This window comes from Canis lupus, chromosome 6, assembly GCF_003254725.2.
Source record: "Canis lupus dingo isolate Sandy chromosome 6, ASM325472v2, whole genome shotgun sequence".
NCBI lineage: Eukaryota > Metazoa > Chordata > Mammalia > Carnivora > Canidae > Canis > Canis lupus.
Window position 1 is genome coordinate 43,515,779 of NC_064248.1, and position 20,295 is coordinate 43,536,073.

Below are 20,295 nucleotides of genomic sequence, written 5' to 3' on the forward strand. Positions count from 1 at the left end.
GATCTCCTAAGATTACTCAGTCCCAGGCTATTTCCTCTTCTTTGTTTCCTCCCAAAGTTCTCTCAGGCCATATCATGGATAAAAATATTCTGTATACTCTAAAGACTCCCAAATTTATGTCTGGAGTACACCCCTGTACCCTGGACTCCAGACTCATGTATCTAGTTGCCTGCTGCCCCACATCCTTTTGGATGACTAATGAGTATCTCAAAAAATTTTTTTTAATTTTTATTTATTTATGATAGTCACACACACAGAGAGAGAGAGGCAGAGACACAGGCAGAGGGAGAAGCAGGCTCCATGCAGGGAGCCCGACGCGGGACTCAACCCTGGGTCTCCAGGATCACGCCCTGGGCCAAAGTCAGGCGCCAAACCGCTGCGCCACTCAGGGATCCCGAGTATCTCAAATTTAACATTGTCCAGATATAACACCTGGTCTTCCCACGATTGCCTTGTATCCTCCTATTTGCTTTTTCTGTCTCCATCTTTGCTCCAGCCCCTTTCAATCCTAAAAGACCCCTATAACATATCAGATCATATCCCTCCCCTGCCCCAAGGCCACCAATGACTTTGTCTTGGTCAGAATAAAAGTAAGGCCAACAAAGTCCTTTGTCATCTGACCCCATTACCTACCTTTCCTCCCCTCCCTTCCCCTCCCCTCTTTTCCTCTCCTCTCCTCGACACACAGAGAGGCAGAGGGAGAAGCAGGCTCCATGCAGGGAGCCTGATGTGCGACTTGATCCCAAGACTCCGGGATCACATCCTGGGCCAAAGGCAGATAGATGCTCAACCGCTGAGCCACCCAGGTGTCCTGACCCCATTACCTTTCTAGCTCATCTCCTACCTTTCTCCCTGTCACTCACTCACTCACTCTACTGCAGCCTCATTTGCCCCTTCATTACACAGACCTCAGATACTTCTGCCTCAGGGCTGTGCCATGGGATGCTACTCTAAGTTGTAATGCTGTGTCCTGTATTTCTGCATGGCTTGGTCCAACACTACCTTCAAATCTCTGTTTATCTGCTCTCTTCCCACTGACACTTTTTCGAACCATCCATTTAAGTGCCCTCCCACCAGTGCTTCTGATCCCTTCTCCTGGTTTTTTTTTTTTTTTCCATTGCATTTACCTCCACATGAAAATAAAATACTTACTGTTTTTTTTTTTTATTATTTCTCAGATTTTTTCTTATCTGTCTTCCCTTCTTAGAATATAAGTTTCACGAGAGCAAAAATTTTGCGTACCTTCTTCATAGATGTGTTACCTGTGCCTAAGTGAGTACTCAGTAAATACTGCAATTGAAAAGCACCTCAAAAGTTGTCATTTTTTATAGCATTCTGGGTGGACAGAGGATATAGAGCATTCAGAATGATTCTCTATAGACTAATAGCTATTTTTCATTTTTCAGTTTCTCTGTTTGAAGAACATAAGGACATTCCTTACAGCCTGTTGCGAGACCTTTGGAATGAGAAAGAGCGAACTCTTCGAAGCATTTGACCTATTTGATGTTCGTGACTTTGGAAAGGTAATTACATTTCATTTGCTATGTATTTTCTTTTAGTGAGGAACATTTTATCAAATACTATTTGAAGTAGAACATGTGATTTAAGTGGTCTGGGTATCTGCATTATGTAGTTGAATTTCACATGTAGGTGACTTAGTGAAAAAGGAAGTAACAACATTGTCATCCAGATGGGATTAGAATTATTATCATTTTTAAAGATTTATTTATTTGAGAGAGAGGGCACGCAAGCATGAGTGAGTGAGGGAAGGGGCAGAGGGAGAGAATCTTTAAGCAAACTCCCTGCTCTCCAATGTAGGGCTTGATCTCACCACCCATGAGATCATGACCTGAGCTGAAATCAAGAGTTGGATGCTTAACCGACTGAGCCACACTGCATTGCCCCAGATCTAGAATTATTTTTTATATAAAGCAGTATAAGGAGGGTCTTTTTTTTTTTTTTTTTTTCCCCAGAAGTAACTTTTCCTGTAGGCTACCTCAGAGATTAGGATTACTGTTTTCCATTCTATAGATAGTAGGACCAGTATTTCTTCCCTTTTAGTCTTTTATATATCTGTAAGGTACCTAATTTTTGGAAGTTGAGAATATTCTACTGCCCTTCTCTCTACTTTGACACTTGGGTAGGTGATGGGGAAGACATGAATCCGAGATGTTTGAGGTTGTTGAGAAATTCCTATTGATTGGATTTCAGTAGATACATGTTAGGTTGTTGGACTTCAGTGATACTTGCCACATGTAAATTGTTCTAATATTTGCTGTTATTACTTGTATGTACACCAAACACTTGTGTGAAATAGGTGAAAGAAATTACTCTTTTGAGAGTTGTGGTCATTTATTTTGAAGTGATTGGGTATAAACAAGCTTTTTGCATGTAAGAAGTTGTAAAAGAGGTAATTAAGGTGACCTGATTTTGGCCCCTGCTGACATAATTGCATTATGAAAATAAGCACATAAGAATTAGGGAAAAAAACTAAATGATACTGAGAAGTTTGCCCTTACTCTTGTAATTCAGGTGCTAGTATATCATCAAAAGGCTGTTTGAGAGTGGTATTTCATTTGATTTCTAAGATGTACTATTTTGGTTGTAAAGTGAAAATCAAGTGAATGGATTGGTTTGCTTGAAAATGGGGATAAATTGCACAAACTTGAAACAGACATATAAGAAATTTGATGCTGAAATTTGATGCAAGTATGGGTAAAACCACCCTGCCCAGGAAGAGAGAAGCCTTGGCTTCTTGACCCAAAGTCACTTTGTCATCTGCTGGAAGTCACCAGTCTTCTCATTCATCAGACTGTCAGTTTGGAAGCCTGTACAAAAGGAAGTAGGTATAAGACCATGGTTTCTAAGATTCCCTTTACTTCCAGCAGGCTGTGGTTTAACTGTTTTGAGGTCCATGAAGGTGATAGGGGAGAACATGGTTAACAAATAAAAACAACTGAAAACCAAGCCTCCTGGTGGGCAAGTTGGTAGCACATATCTCTATGGCCATGAAGCGAGGCTGTGAAGATGAAGAGGAATCAACTAGAATTCCAGGTAAGGTGGATAGTCCTCTAAATTATTAGCCCTAAAAAAAAAAATCTTAACAGCTTAAAAGGATGTTTCCTTTATTCTTTGACTCCTTTGCCTATTTTTAAAAAGTCTTTTTTTCCCCACTCTCTTTTGGGGAAATGAAAAATGAAAATGAATTAAGGAAATGAAAAATGAAAAAAATTCTAGACTTTTTAAGAGCTCTTCAATAAGCTCTTAATTTTTCATTCAGATTTACAAGAAATGGTGTTGATAAAGACTGGGAAGTTCTCTAATTCTTTTGGAAACACATGGCCTTGTTCTGGTGTAAAACCACTGCACACTTATACAACGGAAGCTTTGTAGGAGTTTAGATAATAGAGTTGAATGTGAAGAAGTAAACTGTATGCTTCTCAAGGGTAAATGTGTTTTTGTCCACTTAAAATACTTTGGCGGTGATAAGTCTGAAACAGAGTTAAACTTGGGGATGTCATTGAGAACTTGATCCTATACTCAGCGCTTTAAAATCACATACATTTTTTTGTTACTGCCCCGATTGGTGCAGTATCTTTCCCAAAACTCTATCTGACCTGACTAAACCACTGAAAGTTAAAGAATTTAGGATGCTGTTGTGTAACTTACCAGTATTACTATGATTAAACATTACTCTAAACAAACCATCAATCCCAACACTCACTGAAACCTTTTTGATAATTGGTATGTTTTTAATGTCTCACTCTATCTGTATCTCTATGTCTATATATATCTGTCTATGTATCTATGTGTCTATGTATGCATGTATCTATATCATTAATCCTCACAATGGCCCTCTGAGATGTTAATACTATTCAAACCACACATGTGGTAGAGATTGGAGCAATTGTTTGAATCAGGATCTGGCTGATTTTCACTGCTACCATGGTGCAAACGTTCACATAGCGGGTTCCAGTGCTTTGCACATACTGACTCAGTCTTCATGTCAGGCCCACCATGTAGGTATCATTATCATCCCTATTTACAGATCCTGGATTGTAAGTGACAGAACTTGGATAACTCATGCGGTTTTGAATTTTTACATTAAAAAAATGTGAATAGTGTGTTGATGTAGAGACCAAATCTTTCCTGGTATTGTGACTATAAATTTTAACGAGATTTACACAGGTTATTTTATTTCTCTTCATTCCTTGGGATTTAATTAAATTTTCAATTAGCATAAAAACAAGATCTATAACTATATGCTCCTTCATTTGCCTTAATTCATGCAAACAATGAATCTAGGATTCATATATATTTAGCACCTTTTTGCCTAGGAATATATTAATTTAATAACCATGTCTAATGTTTTTATAGCATTTTGAAGTTTTGAGAGTGCTTCATATCACTGACCTTGTTTGATTTTCATGATAGTTTTGTGAAGGAAACAAGCAAGTCTTCCCCTTTCTCAGATGAGGAAATTAAGAGATGGGGAGGTTTAGCAGTGATCTTAGGGCATCCTTGTTTGGAGACAGAGCAGGATCTGGATCTGACCTCTGACTTCCCAGCCTTTTGTTTTTCTTGTCTGCTGTCTACATTTGGGTCTTGCTACTGTGTGAGTGCTCAGGGAGAAGGATGAACTCATGGAGAAAACCAAAGGAATATGTGAAATTAATAAAGCATAAGTAATCTGTGACTTGACATCTAATTGTTTTTTTTTTTTTTTTAAGAAAGAGAGGAAAGTATAATAATGGTTGAAATTAAAAAGTCTACCTGAACAAATGTTTCACGGATTCTCATCTGTGTTCATAGTCAGTTTTGAGCTACCCTTCCCCCCCACTTCCCCATTGTGGTGTTGGCTGCTCCCTGATCTTTGTCTATGTTCTCCTTTGGTTCTGGGTTCTGGAAATCTACCCTGAATCATAGGCTTTGATATGGATAGGTTTTCTTTTGGAAATTGGGGAAAACCAAAGGAATTTATGAAATTAAAAAGTATAAATGATTTGTGACTCGACATCTAAGTATTCTTTAGAAAGAGAGGATTTAGCATACCACATGTGTTAACACAAATGAATGAAAGTTTTAATTTTTGAGATCGTGAAGAGCACATAGATTGTTGTGGGCACTCTAGAGGGGCTTATGATAATTTTGCCTTTCAGCATTACTTTTAATTCCTAGTATTGAGCTTTTTACCTAGTGTTAAGAGAATAGTCACTTCAATTCAGACTGGTGTGTCAAAAAAAAAAAAGGTAGAATAGTTCTGAACATTTTCTGTAATTTGATTTTGTTTTTCAAATCCTATAGGGATGAGAATGGGTTTTTAGTAAGTTTACTTTGTTTTAAAAAAGATCCATCTTGGGGTGGCTCAGTTGGTTAGGTTTCTGACACTTGATTGCTGCTCAAGGCATGATCTCAGAGTCATGTTGGGCTCTGTGCTGGGTGTGGAGCATGCTTAAGATTCTCTCTCTCTCCCCCTCCCCCTCTGCCCCTTCCTGCCCCCAAATCAATCTTTTTCTGATTATATAATGACAAAAAAAGCAAAGTTGTCTTAATTGACTTCTTTGCTTAAGAAGTGTAATAAACAACTTCTTCCCCTAGAAAAATAGCAATTATTAATTATAATACTTTTTACTTTGCAACAGGATCTGTAAATTTCCTCACTTCCATGTTGCATATTGGTGCTTTTGTATTCCTCTGTTCAGATTGTCATGTTCTGACTAACGATTTTGCTGTTTAGAAATGTTTCTTACTGAGCTGTCTGTTGGCACATTTACAATGCGGAAGCACATGGGATTTTTCTTTAATGAGGCCATTTCTAGTGAGTAATAGAAATCCCGTTGCTGCTGTTGTCCAGATGAGTGATGAAGTCAGCTCCTTCCTTTTGTTGCTCTGGGTGGTGTAAGGGCCTGCTTCTCGCTACCAACAGACCCCACATCTGTTGTTTGAAGCATTGTTAAGCACCTTTCAAGTGTAAGGTGATATGTTATCTTGAATCAAAGAGAATCTCCCCTAACTAAGGGTAGTTCAAGCTGATTTTAGTAGTAATAGAGTAGCAATGAGCTAAGGTTCAGGACAGGCACTGTCAAAAGGTAGAGCATTGGCTTAGAGGTGGGTCAGGGATATAGTAAAAACATTATCGAGAGAGAAGAATTTGGTGTTTGGGTTAAGAATACGGTTTCTGAGTTGGATCTTGGTTTGAATTCTGGTTCTACTCCTTACAAGTAGTGATCTTGGGCAAGTTTCTTAATCTTGTTGAGCTTCAGTTCCTCATATATAAATTGATGATAGAGAAATAATGTATGTAAAGTGCTTAACAGAGTATCTAGATTTAAAATGTGTATTTGATAAATACTAGTTTTTACTCTTATTACTACTATTATTACAACTATCATTACTAGTGTTAATCGATTTCCAATTCAGCCATAAACCTAGGGGTTGAATTTTGAATTGAGTGGAAGAAGTAATGATTTTGCAAGGGTGAGATGAGGAAATAAATTTGGTTCTTTCTGATGTGGCATAGGGTTAATCTATTTTATTCCGAATAGCTGATATCCTTTGTGGGCTTAGATCTTTTTTGAGAAAGCTCCCTTTTCCAGTCATGTATTTTATATGGTTTAATCATTTAGAATACTTCAGCTCCTTGGCCACAGGGAAGGGTTTAGGGATGGGGAAAGTCACTCAGTTGGGACCAAGATGACGTGTTGAGACATTTTCAGGGGTAGTTGTCTTGTGATCTCCTGCTATGAGGCCTGGAAGAGCCACAGCCATCTGGGTACCACGTGGAGTTTTAGAACAGACCCAGAATAGAGGAAACAGCTGAGGAGGATCCTAGTGGCATCCTCTGTGACTGGAATAAAGCGGTGCCCAAAGCCAAATCCATAGATCTTTGGACTTTTCCATGACATGAGCCAATATATTCTTTTTTCTTCAACTAGGTTTCCTTAGATTTCTCTAACTTTTGGTTAAGAGAACTAAGTGATTCATTTGCTTTTGTTAGTCAGGTAATTTCAGTTGTATAGACAGCTATTCTTCTGTTCCACACAACTTGGAGACCATTTGGTAGCCTCTTTTTTATCATCTGTAGAAAAGGAGGTATGAAGACTGAGTCCTGGAACATCTCTGTTTTGCAGCATGTACATAATTAAGTAGAAGTATAGTCCCAGCTTTGTGGTAAATGCTTTCTATTTTTTACCATTGATCCAAGCAGTATCATAGACCTTCAGATATGAGAGACTCTAAGTCATCAGACATCCCTCTCCAGTTTGTGCTTTACAGGATCAAGCAAATGGGCATGCATGCCTCTGCAGACTGGGAGCTCACTTCCTCCTGAGGACCCCATTTGTATCTCTGTATTTGAGCCTTTCAGAAAGATTTGAAGATGACCTTAAAACCAAAGGGTAAATAAAAAAGGACTGAAAGAGGCCTCCAACACATTCACCTGGAGATGAACAAGGCTTGGAAATGTTCATTTGATTTGGACAAAATGGTCCCAAGAAGTCAGAAAACACTGCAGGATTCTGTGTGACCTCCGTGTTCTCACTCCACTCCTCTAAGCCTCAGGCTCCTCATTTATATATGGGATGATAATTTCTGTCATACAGAATTATTGTGAAAACAGGGTTAATTTATGTAAAATGCCTGGCATACTGCTCAGTAAATGATTGAATAGACCAGTAGATCCAGTATGGAGCTAATAGTTTGGGTAGGTACAGATTGATCAGGGTTCTGAATGTGTGGGTATGTGTAAGGTCAAAAAGAGAATTCTAGTGATATTTTTTTTTAAAGCTTATTTGGTTTGATACTTTCTGGCTCAAAGTATTAATAAAATTATAATACATATGTATGCATATATGGACACATATGGTTATTTATAACTTATATTTTCCTAGTTTTTTGTGGTAAGAATATGTTTAACTTTTTTTTTTTTTTTTTTTTTTGGTGCATAGAGATTAGTTGAGGAATCCACAATGAAATATTTCCTGAAGGTACTTGATGCCTTAACACTCAATAAATGTTGTGTCCCCCCCACCCCAATTTATTAGTAGCTACATCAGATTCAGGATAGGAGATGGTTTGGTTCTTCACCTTAAAATAAATTGTCTTTTAAAAAGAATTTGAACTTGCTGAGAAAACCAAGGGATATACAGTTAACTTAATGTAGAAAAAGGCTTGAAAATTGTCTCTTAATGGAAGTTTACAACCGTCTATACCATCTCCATTAAGAGGCATTAATGCCCCCTCCCCCCCCATTTATTAGCAGAAACCTGCTACTATCAAGCTGCCGTGACATTGTGAGCTCAAATTTCTGGCACATCTGTAATGCCCTATAATACATCTTATGAGAGTATTTGCTTGGATGTGTCCTATAGTTTGTGTGTTTTCACTTTTTCACCCTTCCCAGCCTAACTTGTACACCTCAGGGTGCATGTATAAAGAGACAAGGACCTCTTCTTGCCCAGCCTGTGCTATCAGCTCAGGCTTGCCTCTTAGCATTCACACCTGGATGCTGGTTAATTTCCACATTCTCATTCCTACTTCTAGTTCTTGTGGGTACTCGGGAGCTTGCCCTTTGAAGCACGACATATATTCCGACAAAACAATACTTGAGAACCTGTGATTGGTTCTCTACTACCTGTGCATCTCCTTGGAACTTTATCTGGCTTTCCTGGTCATGGGACAACCTTCCTGCCCCAAAACCTGTGAGCTTCACTAAGGTTCAGAGACATCTGATGTTCAGAGACATCACGTTGGTATGGTTTAAAAGGTTCATATTGGCTAGTGCATGTGCATTGATCAGCAACTAGAAATTTTTCTCATATCTATGCAACTAGGATGAATTGTCTTGGCTCATAAACATACTCTCTTTCTTTACAATTATTTTTTGAACTCCTGCTCCTGAGAAGTTTGACATTTCTCAGAGTGTTTCTCATCCCAAATTATTCAAGAGTCTTTGGGGCTTTTGCTTTTGCAATCACAGGGCCCTAAGTCTGTCTTGCTTCAAAACACCACAAGGAGCTCAGCTTCCAGTAATGGTCTACTAGCATGGTTCTATTAAAGACTGGTCCCCTCAAGGTTTCTTCAATAGCTCTTATTCTCTGATGCTGGCATGCTTTTGTAGTTCCAGTGTTGCTCAGCCCCACACTACCCAAACCAGCTTCCTTCTACTCCCACAGATTTTAGTTTCTGCATTGAACCTGGTCAGGCCACATTTCCTGGGCTTAGCAGTGAATTCTGTTCAGGAGCTCACGGTATCCTTGCCAGCCAGCAAGCTTGAGTCAGAGCCTCCTTATACAGCTACTACAGGGGTACCAACTTAAATTCATAGAGCAGCATTTGGGATCTCTGGGGTCTCTCCTTCCAGAAGGCCCTGGACTCCTGCAACATCAGCCAACTTCCAACTTAGAGCAGGCTAGCCTACCAGGGCTTCTGTGAGGAGTGAACCTCTCTCAGCCCACAAAGGCTTTCTTTACTTTCTCTCCCTTGAGCAGTTGGTGGTGTGCTTGTATTTACATAACTAAGGGAGGGTTCTCCAGGGATTCCTTCCTGAACAAAGAAAGCTTGTTCCAAGGCCTCCATTTGTGTCTCCTTAAACTTAGAAGGGGGGAACTGTTTCTGGCCTTCCCTAATGTGTATGTATGTCTGGTTGGCTATTAATACAATTTCTACACTATTAACAGTATTCTTTTTTGTTTTTGGACAGAGCTGAGTTTCCTAGCAAGCTCTACATCTCTTTCACTCTTTGTTAGGATATTTCAAAGGGTACTTAATACTAAGGAGATTTCACCATATTTAGTACCCCTCACAGAACTCTAGTACCTGAGCCATGCAGGATCATTCTTTACACCTTAGTGATTATTAAAGTGCATTTTTTTTGGGGGGGGGGGTGTCTGCTTTTTGATTGTTTTTGAGCCAGTTTAAAAAACTCTTCACTCTTCTCTAACCTTAGTTTAGTTGAAAACTTATAGTCTAGCATTTCCCAAGGACCCTCATTGTCTTGAAAAATATTAAGATAGCCTAAGAAAAATATTCTTGTCCAAATAAGTTTGTTAAACTGAATATTATGTCCTCTCTTTATGGGATATGGCAAAGTAAAGGCACTGAAGACTCTTGCAAATGAGGAAAACAGTTAAACTTTTGCTTAAATCCAGGATTTAGAAAACTTGTGTATAAGTAACTATTTCCATATCACATGATAACTTCAAATTCCCTATGTATAAAATTGAACTAGTTTTTAAAAGTCTTTTCCAACCAATTTCTTTTTGGGCAAAGCTATTGCTTTGCTCATGCTGCCATGAACTAAACAGTTAAAAATGCCTCACTTAAGGCCCTTGTCGCTGGGGTTATTGCAGTAGTCTCCTAAGTAGCTCCCCGCCTTCAGGTTTGAATCACTCTAAACTAGTTTTCAGAGTAATCTTAAAAAATGCAAAACTGAGAAAAAAAATGCAAAACAGATCATGTTATTCATAGGTTTAAAACTGGACAGTACATCTCTGTTGCTTATAAGAGAATAAAGTCTAAACCCTTTTACAAGTCAGTTGCTTGTGATCCAGATGCCTTGTCTGCCTTTCTAACTGTATTCCTTGTTTTCCTACTTCCATCACCCTCCTTGCTTTAGTCCCACTAAAGTACTAAAGCCGTCATCACTCTCCAGATTAATATTTATTAATACTGTTTCCTTTGCCTGGAGTGTTCTTTCCTCCCCAGATCCCATATCCCTTGTCTTCAGTGACTTATGTTAAGATCACACACATAAATATACTGCTTGAAATCTGAGAAAGTGTGATTTATCCAGAACTCTGGATGTAGTTGATTCTTAGATGTATTGAATACTCCCCCCCCCCCCCCCCCACCCTGGGGCCTGACTTTGCCAGTGTGTGCCTGTTTCCTCAGTTCTCCCTGGAATTTTGTCCCCTTCCTCTGTCCTGCATAAATTTGACCTTGACACAGTAAATCCACTCTCTTCCTCAGCTCTTTCTGAGACTTTGAGATCTCCCATCACCAGCTACCAATGTGGGAAAGTCACCCAGCTGCTCAGGGCCTCTGTGTTTTGATCTATACAGTGGCCCTGGTGGTGACCCGAGCCTCACAGAGCTGTGATGAGCAGTGCGTGTCTGATTCTTTTTTTTTTTTTTTTTTTTTTTGCGTGTCTGATTCTATGGTGATCTGCGCAGTTGGCACAGCGTGGGGCACGGGCTCCGTGGTAACGTCTCCTGAGCCCTTCACCCATCGTTCCTTCATTCCGCAAGTGTTCACGTGCTGCTTCTGCCAGCCGCTGCCAAGTGGACAGGCCATCTTCTGCCCTCAAGTTGCTATTTGAGTTCAGGAAACAAAGCAAGTAAGGCATAAATAAGCAAGATGATTACAACCACTGATAAGTACCATTGAGGAAATAGAGTAGAATGATGAGCTACTGAAGGAGGCCACTTTAGACAAGGTGCTGCAGAAAATCTGTTTAAAATGCTGGAGACCAGTGGGAGGCAGATATTAGTACTACTGCATACCTAGTAAAAATTAAGCTTTAGCTAAGTTAGAAAGCAAGGTTTAACTAGGTTTAACTAGATTCTAGTCCCACTTCTTCCAGCAGAACCCCTGGGGAGAGTCCTTTAGCTTGGAGTCCGTTTCATCAACTCTGAAATTTCATCTGATTCTAAATTGCCACTTACCGGTAAATGTAAAAAGCAGACATTGTATCTTACAAAGTAATGTTTTGATAATTCTTAGTTCTGTAATCCTCTCTAAAAATACCTAGGCTTAGGCTTTTATAGCCCAGGTCCATTCTATTTTCAGTAATATTGACATTCCTTTAAAAATTTGAGAATTTTATAAAGACTTCACTGTACGTATACACCTAGATACACATATAAAGGCATCATGAAGAGATGAAAGCATTTTGAAGAGTGTTGTTTTGATTTTGCATGTTTACTTGGTATACTTATGAGAACGTTGGTAATTCCAGAAATAGAAATCTGGTTTGAGACCTGAAACTGAGCTTCTCCTTGCTGTGTCAGGGGTACCTCCAGAGATCAACATGGAATCTTCTGAGTAGTATTTTTGTAATATTTTGTATTCTTAACATACATGTAAATAAGCACACAGATACAGGTTTACAGATATACCAAGATACCTATGCGAAATATAGACATCTCTGTAATAATTTAATTATTGCATCTTTTGTTTATAAGTATACCCATAAATGTAATTTATGGTTTTAACTTGCATGCATATATTTTAAGTACCACATAGCTGCATACTATATTTACTATTACCTGATGACTTATCTGAGCTGCATTATATATTTGGTTAATACCGTTTACATATAAACTTTTTTCTTTTAAAAGATTTTATTTATTTATTCATGAGAGCGAGACAGAGAGAGGAGGCAAAGGCAGAGAGAGAGAGAAGCAGGCTCCCTGCAAGGAGCCTGATGCGAGACTTGATCTCGGACTCTGGGATCATGTCCTGAGCCAAAGGCAGATGCTCAACTGCTGAGCCATCCAGGTGCCTCCATATAAACTCTTTTTAAAAAGGCTTTCAAAACTGGAGGTGCATTTATTCTCTTTAAGGAATACACCATAGTGCAGAAAATATAAGTAATGAAATCATGACAGTATAGCATGCTAAGTGCAGTAATTGACAAATGAAAAGATGCCGTGCAAGAGAAAGGGATCAGCTATTTTTAAATGTGGTGAAGGAAGGTGCCTCAGAGTTTATACTTGATCTAGACAGAAAAACAGGCTGGGGTGCTGCTGTTGGCTATTGTTAGGAACTTACCAAGACCATGTCATTGTTACTATTTTACTTTATGCTCACAGCAACCCTATAATGTTAATATTTGTCTTCATTTTATGGCTGAAGAAACTGAAGCCCAGAGTTACCAAAACAAATCTAGCGTGTAGGCGATGCAGCATGGATCTGAGACAATGTCTGCCTAAGTCCCAAGGTCATGTTCTTAATGATCTTACTACACTGCTTCCAAACAGAGGCGGGCAAGCACCTTTTAGGTAGAGGGAAAGTCATTATGAAGATGCAGAAGAGGGGGTCCATGTGGAGTGTTTGGGGTCGTGCAGAGAGTCCTCATAGCTTGTCTGTAAGATGCAACTAGGATGAGCAGCCAGGACCTTGAGGACCAGCAGAGACTGGGGCCAGGGTATGTGGGCCCTGGGGTGTTGCAGGGTCTGCACTGAATCTTTTTTTTTTTTTTTTTTAAGATTTTATTTATTCATGAGAGGCACCCAGAGAGAGGCAGAGACACGGGAGGAGGGAGAAGCAGGGTCCCCGCAGGGAGCCCGATGTGGGACTTGATCCCGGGACCCGGCGTCACGCCGAGCCGAAGCCAGAAGCTCAGCTGCTGAGCCACCAGGCGGCCTGCAGTGATTCTGAGGTAGGGCCAGAGAATGTTTCTTAACAGGCAGACCTGAGATGACCCCTTGTACACCTGGCCTAAGCGCTGTCACAGGGAGACACTGTACAGGACTGCTGCGATGCCAGCAGTTGGAAGGGCGGGTAAAACTAAAAAGCAGTGTGGTTGAGAACTGTGCAGACCTTCCCAGAGCAACAGCAAGAGGGCCTAGAGTGTGAGGGCTTTTCAGCATTTAGGAATTGCTGTGGCCGGTGAAAGGCTGAGCAGAGGGAGGAGAGAACGTGGCCTCCTGAGCTGCTCCTGAGTGACTGGAAGGGAAGTAGAGTTCACTGCAAGGGGAAGACGGAGTGGCAGCGCGTACCATGTACGGTGTTTGTTTTATTTTATTTATTTTTAAAAACATAATTTTTTAAAGATTTATTTAGTTATTCATGATAGAGACAGAGAGAGAGAGGCAGAGACACAGGCAGGGGGAGAGGGAGAAGCAGGCTCCAGGCCGGGAGCCCGATGTGGGACTCGATCCGGGGACTCCAGGATCACACCCTGGGCCAAAGGCAGGCGCCAAACCGCTGAGCCACCCAGGGATCCCCAAAAAGATTTTATTTATTCATGAGAGACACACAGAGAGAAAGAGAGAGAGAGAGAGAAAGAGGCAGAGACACAGGCAGAGGGAGAAGCAGGCTCCATGCAGGGAGCCAGACGTGGGACCCGATCCAGGATCTCCAGGATCACACCCTGGGCTGAAGGCGGTGCTAAACCGCTGAACCACCCGGGCTGCCCCCAGTGTTTGTTTTAATAAAAGAATTCTAACGGTATTTACACTCTCTTTCTGTTTATTATTTTGCAAACACTTTTACTATATTTGACATTCTTCATTTTCTCTGTATTTTTGCTTTTGCTTTTGTTTTTGTTTTTTCCACTTGCTGCTGCTTATCTAGTGGAAATTTGTTCTCTAGTAGAACACTTAAAAACTTTTTGGGGTTTAATTTTCTTTAAAAAAACTGACATTTAAAATTTTATAATAGGAAACTTTCTAGGAATTTTTGTCTGTTCCAAAGCTGTGGCAAATATATGCTGATGAGTACACACATTCTTATTCACAGATTAGCTTTTGGGCCATATCCCATCTCAACTGTATGTTCAAGGATCCTTAATCTCCTTAACCCTGTCATATTACCTTGAAAGTAAGGTGTAGTTTATTCAAGATACATGTGGAGTTCATGGAGTCTAATTTGCTTTCAATAAATTGCTATTGTCAATATGATCCATAAGGAGAATTGGTTAACTCCAGTATAAGATATCCTAACCAGTTTACTTTTCTGTATAAGCAGCAATGATGTAAAACACTTGGCCTTTCATCCTTTAACTCTTGTGCCTGTGTATTTCCTATCAACAGGATCCCCTAGAAAAGGAGAATGGTATTTTCCATATTTATTCTGTTTTTTTTTTTTTTTTTTAAATGATTTACGCACATCGGTAGCAATAAAGGAGTGCTGGCATTCACATTCCATGCTCCGGGGAGTGGTATGGGGACAGAACTCGATGAATGCTCTCATCTGCACAGGATTCGCAGAGGAAGTGTGCACCAGGAGTGTTAGGAACACCAAACAACTACGGGAAACAATACCTGGTAGTCACGCAGCTGTGTGGAGTCCATCCGTGTGAGCTTCCTCTGGATAGAGTTTAGTTTCTGAGTTGCTTAATTTCCACCTACAGCACCCGTGTCTTTGGGGGACTGTATCAGAGAAATATTAGTTGATTATGGTCCTTTCTCTGATTTCCCTCAATGCCAGTTATAGTGCCCTTTGGATATAAAAAGTTCTGCTCTAACAGCATGTCTGAGAACTAATAGTGTCAGGACAAGCCAGGCACAGAATTGACAAAAATCATTAGGTTGGAAATAATGTGAATGGTGTTTACATCTTCCATGAATATTCCCCCTTGGAAATTGCACATGAGCAATTTCACACTAAATGTGCTTGGTGATCCTGGTGTAGGCTTTACCTTGCTACTCCCTGCCTATATTGTATTGATGCTTTCTGCTTCTGGGTGGGCAGGACCTTTTAGATTATTTCTACTCTTTAAGCTGCCTTTTTAAAGTAGTAGCCTACTCATACTTCATTTTAGATAAAATGATCATCTAGAATGGTGTTATGACATGGGAGGACATGTAGTATACCATTTTTATTGGTCAGTCTAGGTCAAGGTTTGAAGACTGATTGCATTGGCTGTGGATTGCATAAAGTAATAAAGAAGATGCATAGAAGGCCAGATTAGGGTGGAATTAACTCTGTCTTTCCTTATGTCTGTAGTGTTTAACACTGTGTTAGCAACAATCACTGCTGATGTTTTTGTAATAGCCTATTAGGTTTCTGGGAGGAAGCAGCAGAACAAATGAATTTACTGATTTCCGAATAATATAGTACAATTTCTTAAGGATCCTTAATGTAAAATTTCATGGCATTATAGTAAAATTACTATAAAATATAGTAAAAGGGTGATGACATTCATTAGCATTGGTTTTCCCCCCCAGAAAAAATTACTGAGAGTTTTCACATTTGTTGTAACTTGTGTTTGGTCAGTGGATTGTCCTCCAAGACTTTCATAAGTAAATAGACGTGTAGGTAGATGGTAGATAAATAAGCAAACATATATGTAATTTTTACCACACTGTTTTGGGCTCATAACTAGACTCTCTTCTATAGTATTTGAAAGATTCCCAGTGAAGGCACAGAAATTTCTAAACAGCAACTATTCCAATTATGGATAATGGATTATTTAGCAAATCATCACTAATGATAAATCATAATCTGTCTTCCTGAATTTTCTACTCATTGATCCTGGAACAGCATGGAATTTATAAATCTTCTGTAGGGCAATCCTTTAAATACACGAAGATTGTTGTCATGCTCTTCAAAGTCTTCTTAAAAGGAAATAGACCTAATATCCTTGGTCGTTTCCTCTTTTTTTGTAACCTGCCTACTATGAAGAATAATTTGAGATGTCGTATCATGACAACACATAAAAAACAGAGCAGTTAAAGATTAAAACATTTAAAATTAAAAAAGAGATTGGAAACAATTTAGAGGAAGGGACACTATCATTATAGCAGCCAGTACAAGGATTACATTTCTTTCTCAGTTGTTCTGAAGTCAAGAAAAAAAAAAAACAACAAAAAAACAAAAAAACAAAAAAACATTAATTCAGAAAGTGAGCTTTGGAACTAGTCTTTGTGCCCAGTGGAATTTTGGGGGGGGGGGTAGAAAAAAAGCCCAAGAATTAAAAAACAAAACAAAAACCCAACCCAGTTCTTCTAGAAATACTAAAACATACAGAAATGTAGAAAGACTACCACAGTGAATACTCCTATATCCCCTATTCAGAAATTGTTGAAATCGATCATATTTGTTTTATGTACTATTATTCTGTGTAATGTATAAGTTTCCCCTCCTGAAAAAAAAAAAAAAGTTTCCCCTCCTGTCCAAAAGTCTCTTTAGGCCGCTGTGCTTTCATGAAAGAACCCAAATGAGTACCTGTTTTCAGTTACCTGAAAAATAGCCAAAGAAGATTTTTGCTTTTAGGAAATGGAAATTGTTGCTTCACTCTGTGCCATTTCAGCTTGTAAAAGATTTCATAGGAGCACTTTACTTTTTGATAGTGGGGGAAACCTATACTGCTATTTTTGGTGAACCATTTCAAAGTAAATTATAGGTAAGTATCATGACTTTTGTTTCCTAAATATTTCAAGTTTTATAGCTCCCAAAATAAGGCTAGTTTCCTCTATAGCCATATCTTTACCACATATAACAAAATGAGAAATGTTCTCCTAATATTTAGTATCTAGACCTTACTCAAATTTCACCTAATATCCCTAAAATATTTTTTATAGCTGATTTCTTTGAATCAGGATTGACTCAGTGTTTAGAGTCGTGGTATTTGGTTGTGTCGCATAAATTTAGTTGGTGTTTCTTCAATTTTTTTTTCACATTTTGTTGTGTATTTAATTTTCTGATAGCATACTTAAGATAATAATTTCTGATGGGTTTTCATTGTATTTAACCTTCTTTGTTTAAAATTAGAATAAAGCTTTCATTTCCAGAGCACTTTAAAGAAAAAAATGTATGATTGACATAATCTAGGGCACTTAGGAGGGGCTCAGTAAAGTTTTCTTTTAAGAATCAGATAGAACTCATCTTACAATGTTTAACAACTTATAAGTACTTTAGGACTATTATGTACTAGGTTCTGAAGCAACCACCCAGAATTATTCAGTATGTTTTCATACAGAGTTTAAATACAACGAATATAACCGTAAATAAATATATTTATTTTATTTATATGTATGATTTATTTATATTTTTATTTATAGAATAAATCCCTTTCATCAAGGAACTCTCAAGAATCCTTGAGAGAGCATGAGTGCTTGAGTACTAAGATTTTCATGTGGCTCAAAAAAAAAAAAAATTTAAGCTTTTTAGACTTTGTCAAAAATGTCAATATTCTGATCTAGTTCTCTCTAAAAGAACCCTGTAATTTTAGGACCATTTAAAGATTAGATGTCATTTTCCTATTATTCCTATATGACTCCCATTTCTAGGATATTCTGATCTAGAGGTTTCACTGATTTTTTTCCCTTGCATATTATATTTAATTTTTTAAGATTTTTTATTTTAGCAAAGATAATGGCTAAAATTTTAAAAGCAATAGTTTTGGGGGAATAGATTAGGAGAAAACAAATAGTCTTTTAGAAAGATCCTATATTTCAGTCCCACCAGAGGTCAATCTTAAAATAAAGATGCTGTTTAAATCTTATCCTCTTAGTAGCAAAGAAAGGGAACGCAAACAAAACATTTTCTGATAATTGGGTGGCTTTCCCCCTTTAAATTGTTATTATATCTTTAATAGTAAGAGTGAGTTACCACATTGACAAGAACTCCCCCAATTCAAAAATCATAGAATTTTATAAGCGTATTCTTCGTTTTAAAACCAGAATGGTTGTAGCTTGTTCAGGATAACCTTTTCTCCATCTCTGTTGTTATTATGTAGTATTAGTTAAATAAAAACCTGCCCCTATTTTGGGTCAGGTCAATAATGTAATAGTTATATCCTTCTCTTTTCTATGAAAAATTTCCCACGTAACTCATACAATTTTCTTCCACACTTTTTCTCTCTAGTACCCGCTGATTTAGAAGGAATCTGATTAGAAAGCATTCTTTATTCCCCTAGTAGGAAGTTTAGCATGACCTCTTGGTGAAGTTGACCATTCTTTTTCTGAGACCAGAATTAGGGTCAGTCAATCATTTCCCGCTTTCATTGTGTAGTCATTCTGAATATTTCACAAAAAAAGCTTTTAGTTTTTTTATAGAAAAAAGCCAATGCCCATGTTTGACAAAAACAAAACAAAACAAAACAAAACCCAAAAAACAAACAAAAAAACCATACAAATGCCCACAAGAAAGTTTATTTTAATGAAACAGCAATTGAAAATGTACAGAAATAGAATCTCTTCCACACTTAATATCTTCTGTTCTTAAACCTGCACTATTCACTCATAGAAAGTGTTACTGGACTTTTGAAAGATTCAGCAAAACTCAGAATCCGTATTAGGATTACTAATAAGCATAGTAAGACAATAGAAATGATACTAATTTAATAGCACATACTAAATGAGATTTTCTTTTGGCTGAAAAGAATGAAAGTAACACATTAGTAATTTAATAATACCAAGGCAGTCTTTATTTTCATAGATAGCTTTTCTTTAGTGCTTATATTTATATCTGTGCAAGTTTATTAACTTTTAAAGTTTGATCTAAGTGAACATAGGCATGTAGTATATTTAAAATATGAAGGCAGTCAGGATTTTAGCAATGATACCAACTAATTAACAAAGAAAATGGATTTAAGGAGAGAAATAATGGGTTTCCTCACTATAAATCAAATTATTTTACCTATTTTGTAGTTTCTGAGAGATTAAAACAGATAATGTATGGGAGACCATTAGCATAGTGCTTGACACATGAGTGTGTGCTAGAAAAATATTAACTGATAAATATATGTTTAGATATGTATTGAACAGAGGCTGTTCTTTTCATATATTTGCATATTGTTCCTCTTTTTTCACTACAGTTTGAATTGCAGAATTTGCATCAAATTGAGGTCAAAGGTATAAATTTAATTTCCCTGGGGACCAAATAATAGAAGTTTGAGAACATAAAAGACCTAAAATGTCTACTACTGATTACTCCATAATAATCAGTGGCCCTATTATAATTTATGACCCATTTAGAATTTATATACACCCATATATGCTGAGCTGTATGAAATTTCTAATATTGCACAGAAATTGAAGTTTCACATGGTTTAACCTAGTATTTTGGTTTGAGATAGCTTACAAAGGTGATGATTGTTTTAAAATGAAAAGAGCTGTCAGTGTAGATGATAGAGTTGATGTTTTCTGCATGACTATTTTTTTTTTAAAAAACTAGAACCAAATGAGTATGTTTTTTCCTTTCCATAAAAGGGAACTTGGAAACAATAACAGTATTGCTTCTGTTTCTGTAATAGAAAAAAGTTCTTGGAATTAGTCAGGAGATCTAGTTTTGCGTCATGGAGTTCTTCAGATTGCTTGATATCTCACTTGTTAAATTACCTCTTTGCCAGTAAACAAAAATTTAATGTTGACTGTTTATTTGGAAATTCAAATTATCTTGAATTGGACTTGTTTTTAGTAGGTTGTGTGTTAATTAACATAAAGTCATATTCATCTACCTGATTCTTGGTGAAATTGTATTTCTGTGTTGATAAATGAAGATGTTTTAGATTATTGTGTAATATCATTATATTACTTACCAAATTTTAATTCCCTCAAGGATAGTGACTCATGGTGTCAAATACAGAATTTTTTTCTAGATTTTTTTTATCTGAAAAGGAAACAT

The 20,295-nt window shown here is 37.8% G+C and overlaps 1 protein-coding gene across 4 annotated transcripts in view; it reads left to right on the plus strand.

Moving 5' to 3' along the window:
* Positions 1-20,295, plus strand: part of VAV3 (vav guanine nucleotide exchange factor 3) — a 352,019-nt gene that overhangs the window by 77,881 nt on the left and 253,843 nt on the right. For all 4 annotated transcript variants that reach the window (XM_025417450.3, XM_035717928.2, XM_035717929.2 and 1 more), the window contains exon 2: positions 1,407-1,523. In XM_025417450.3, coding sequence (XP_025273235.1) covers positions 1,407-1,523 — 117 coding nt within the window. The remainder of the gene's footprint in view (positions 1-1,406; positions 1,524-20,295) is intronic.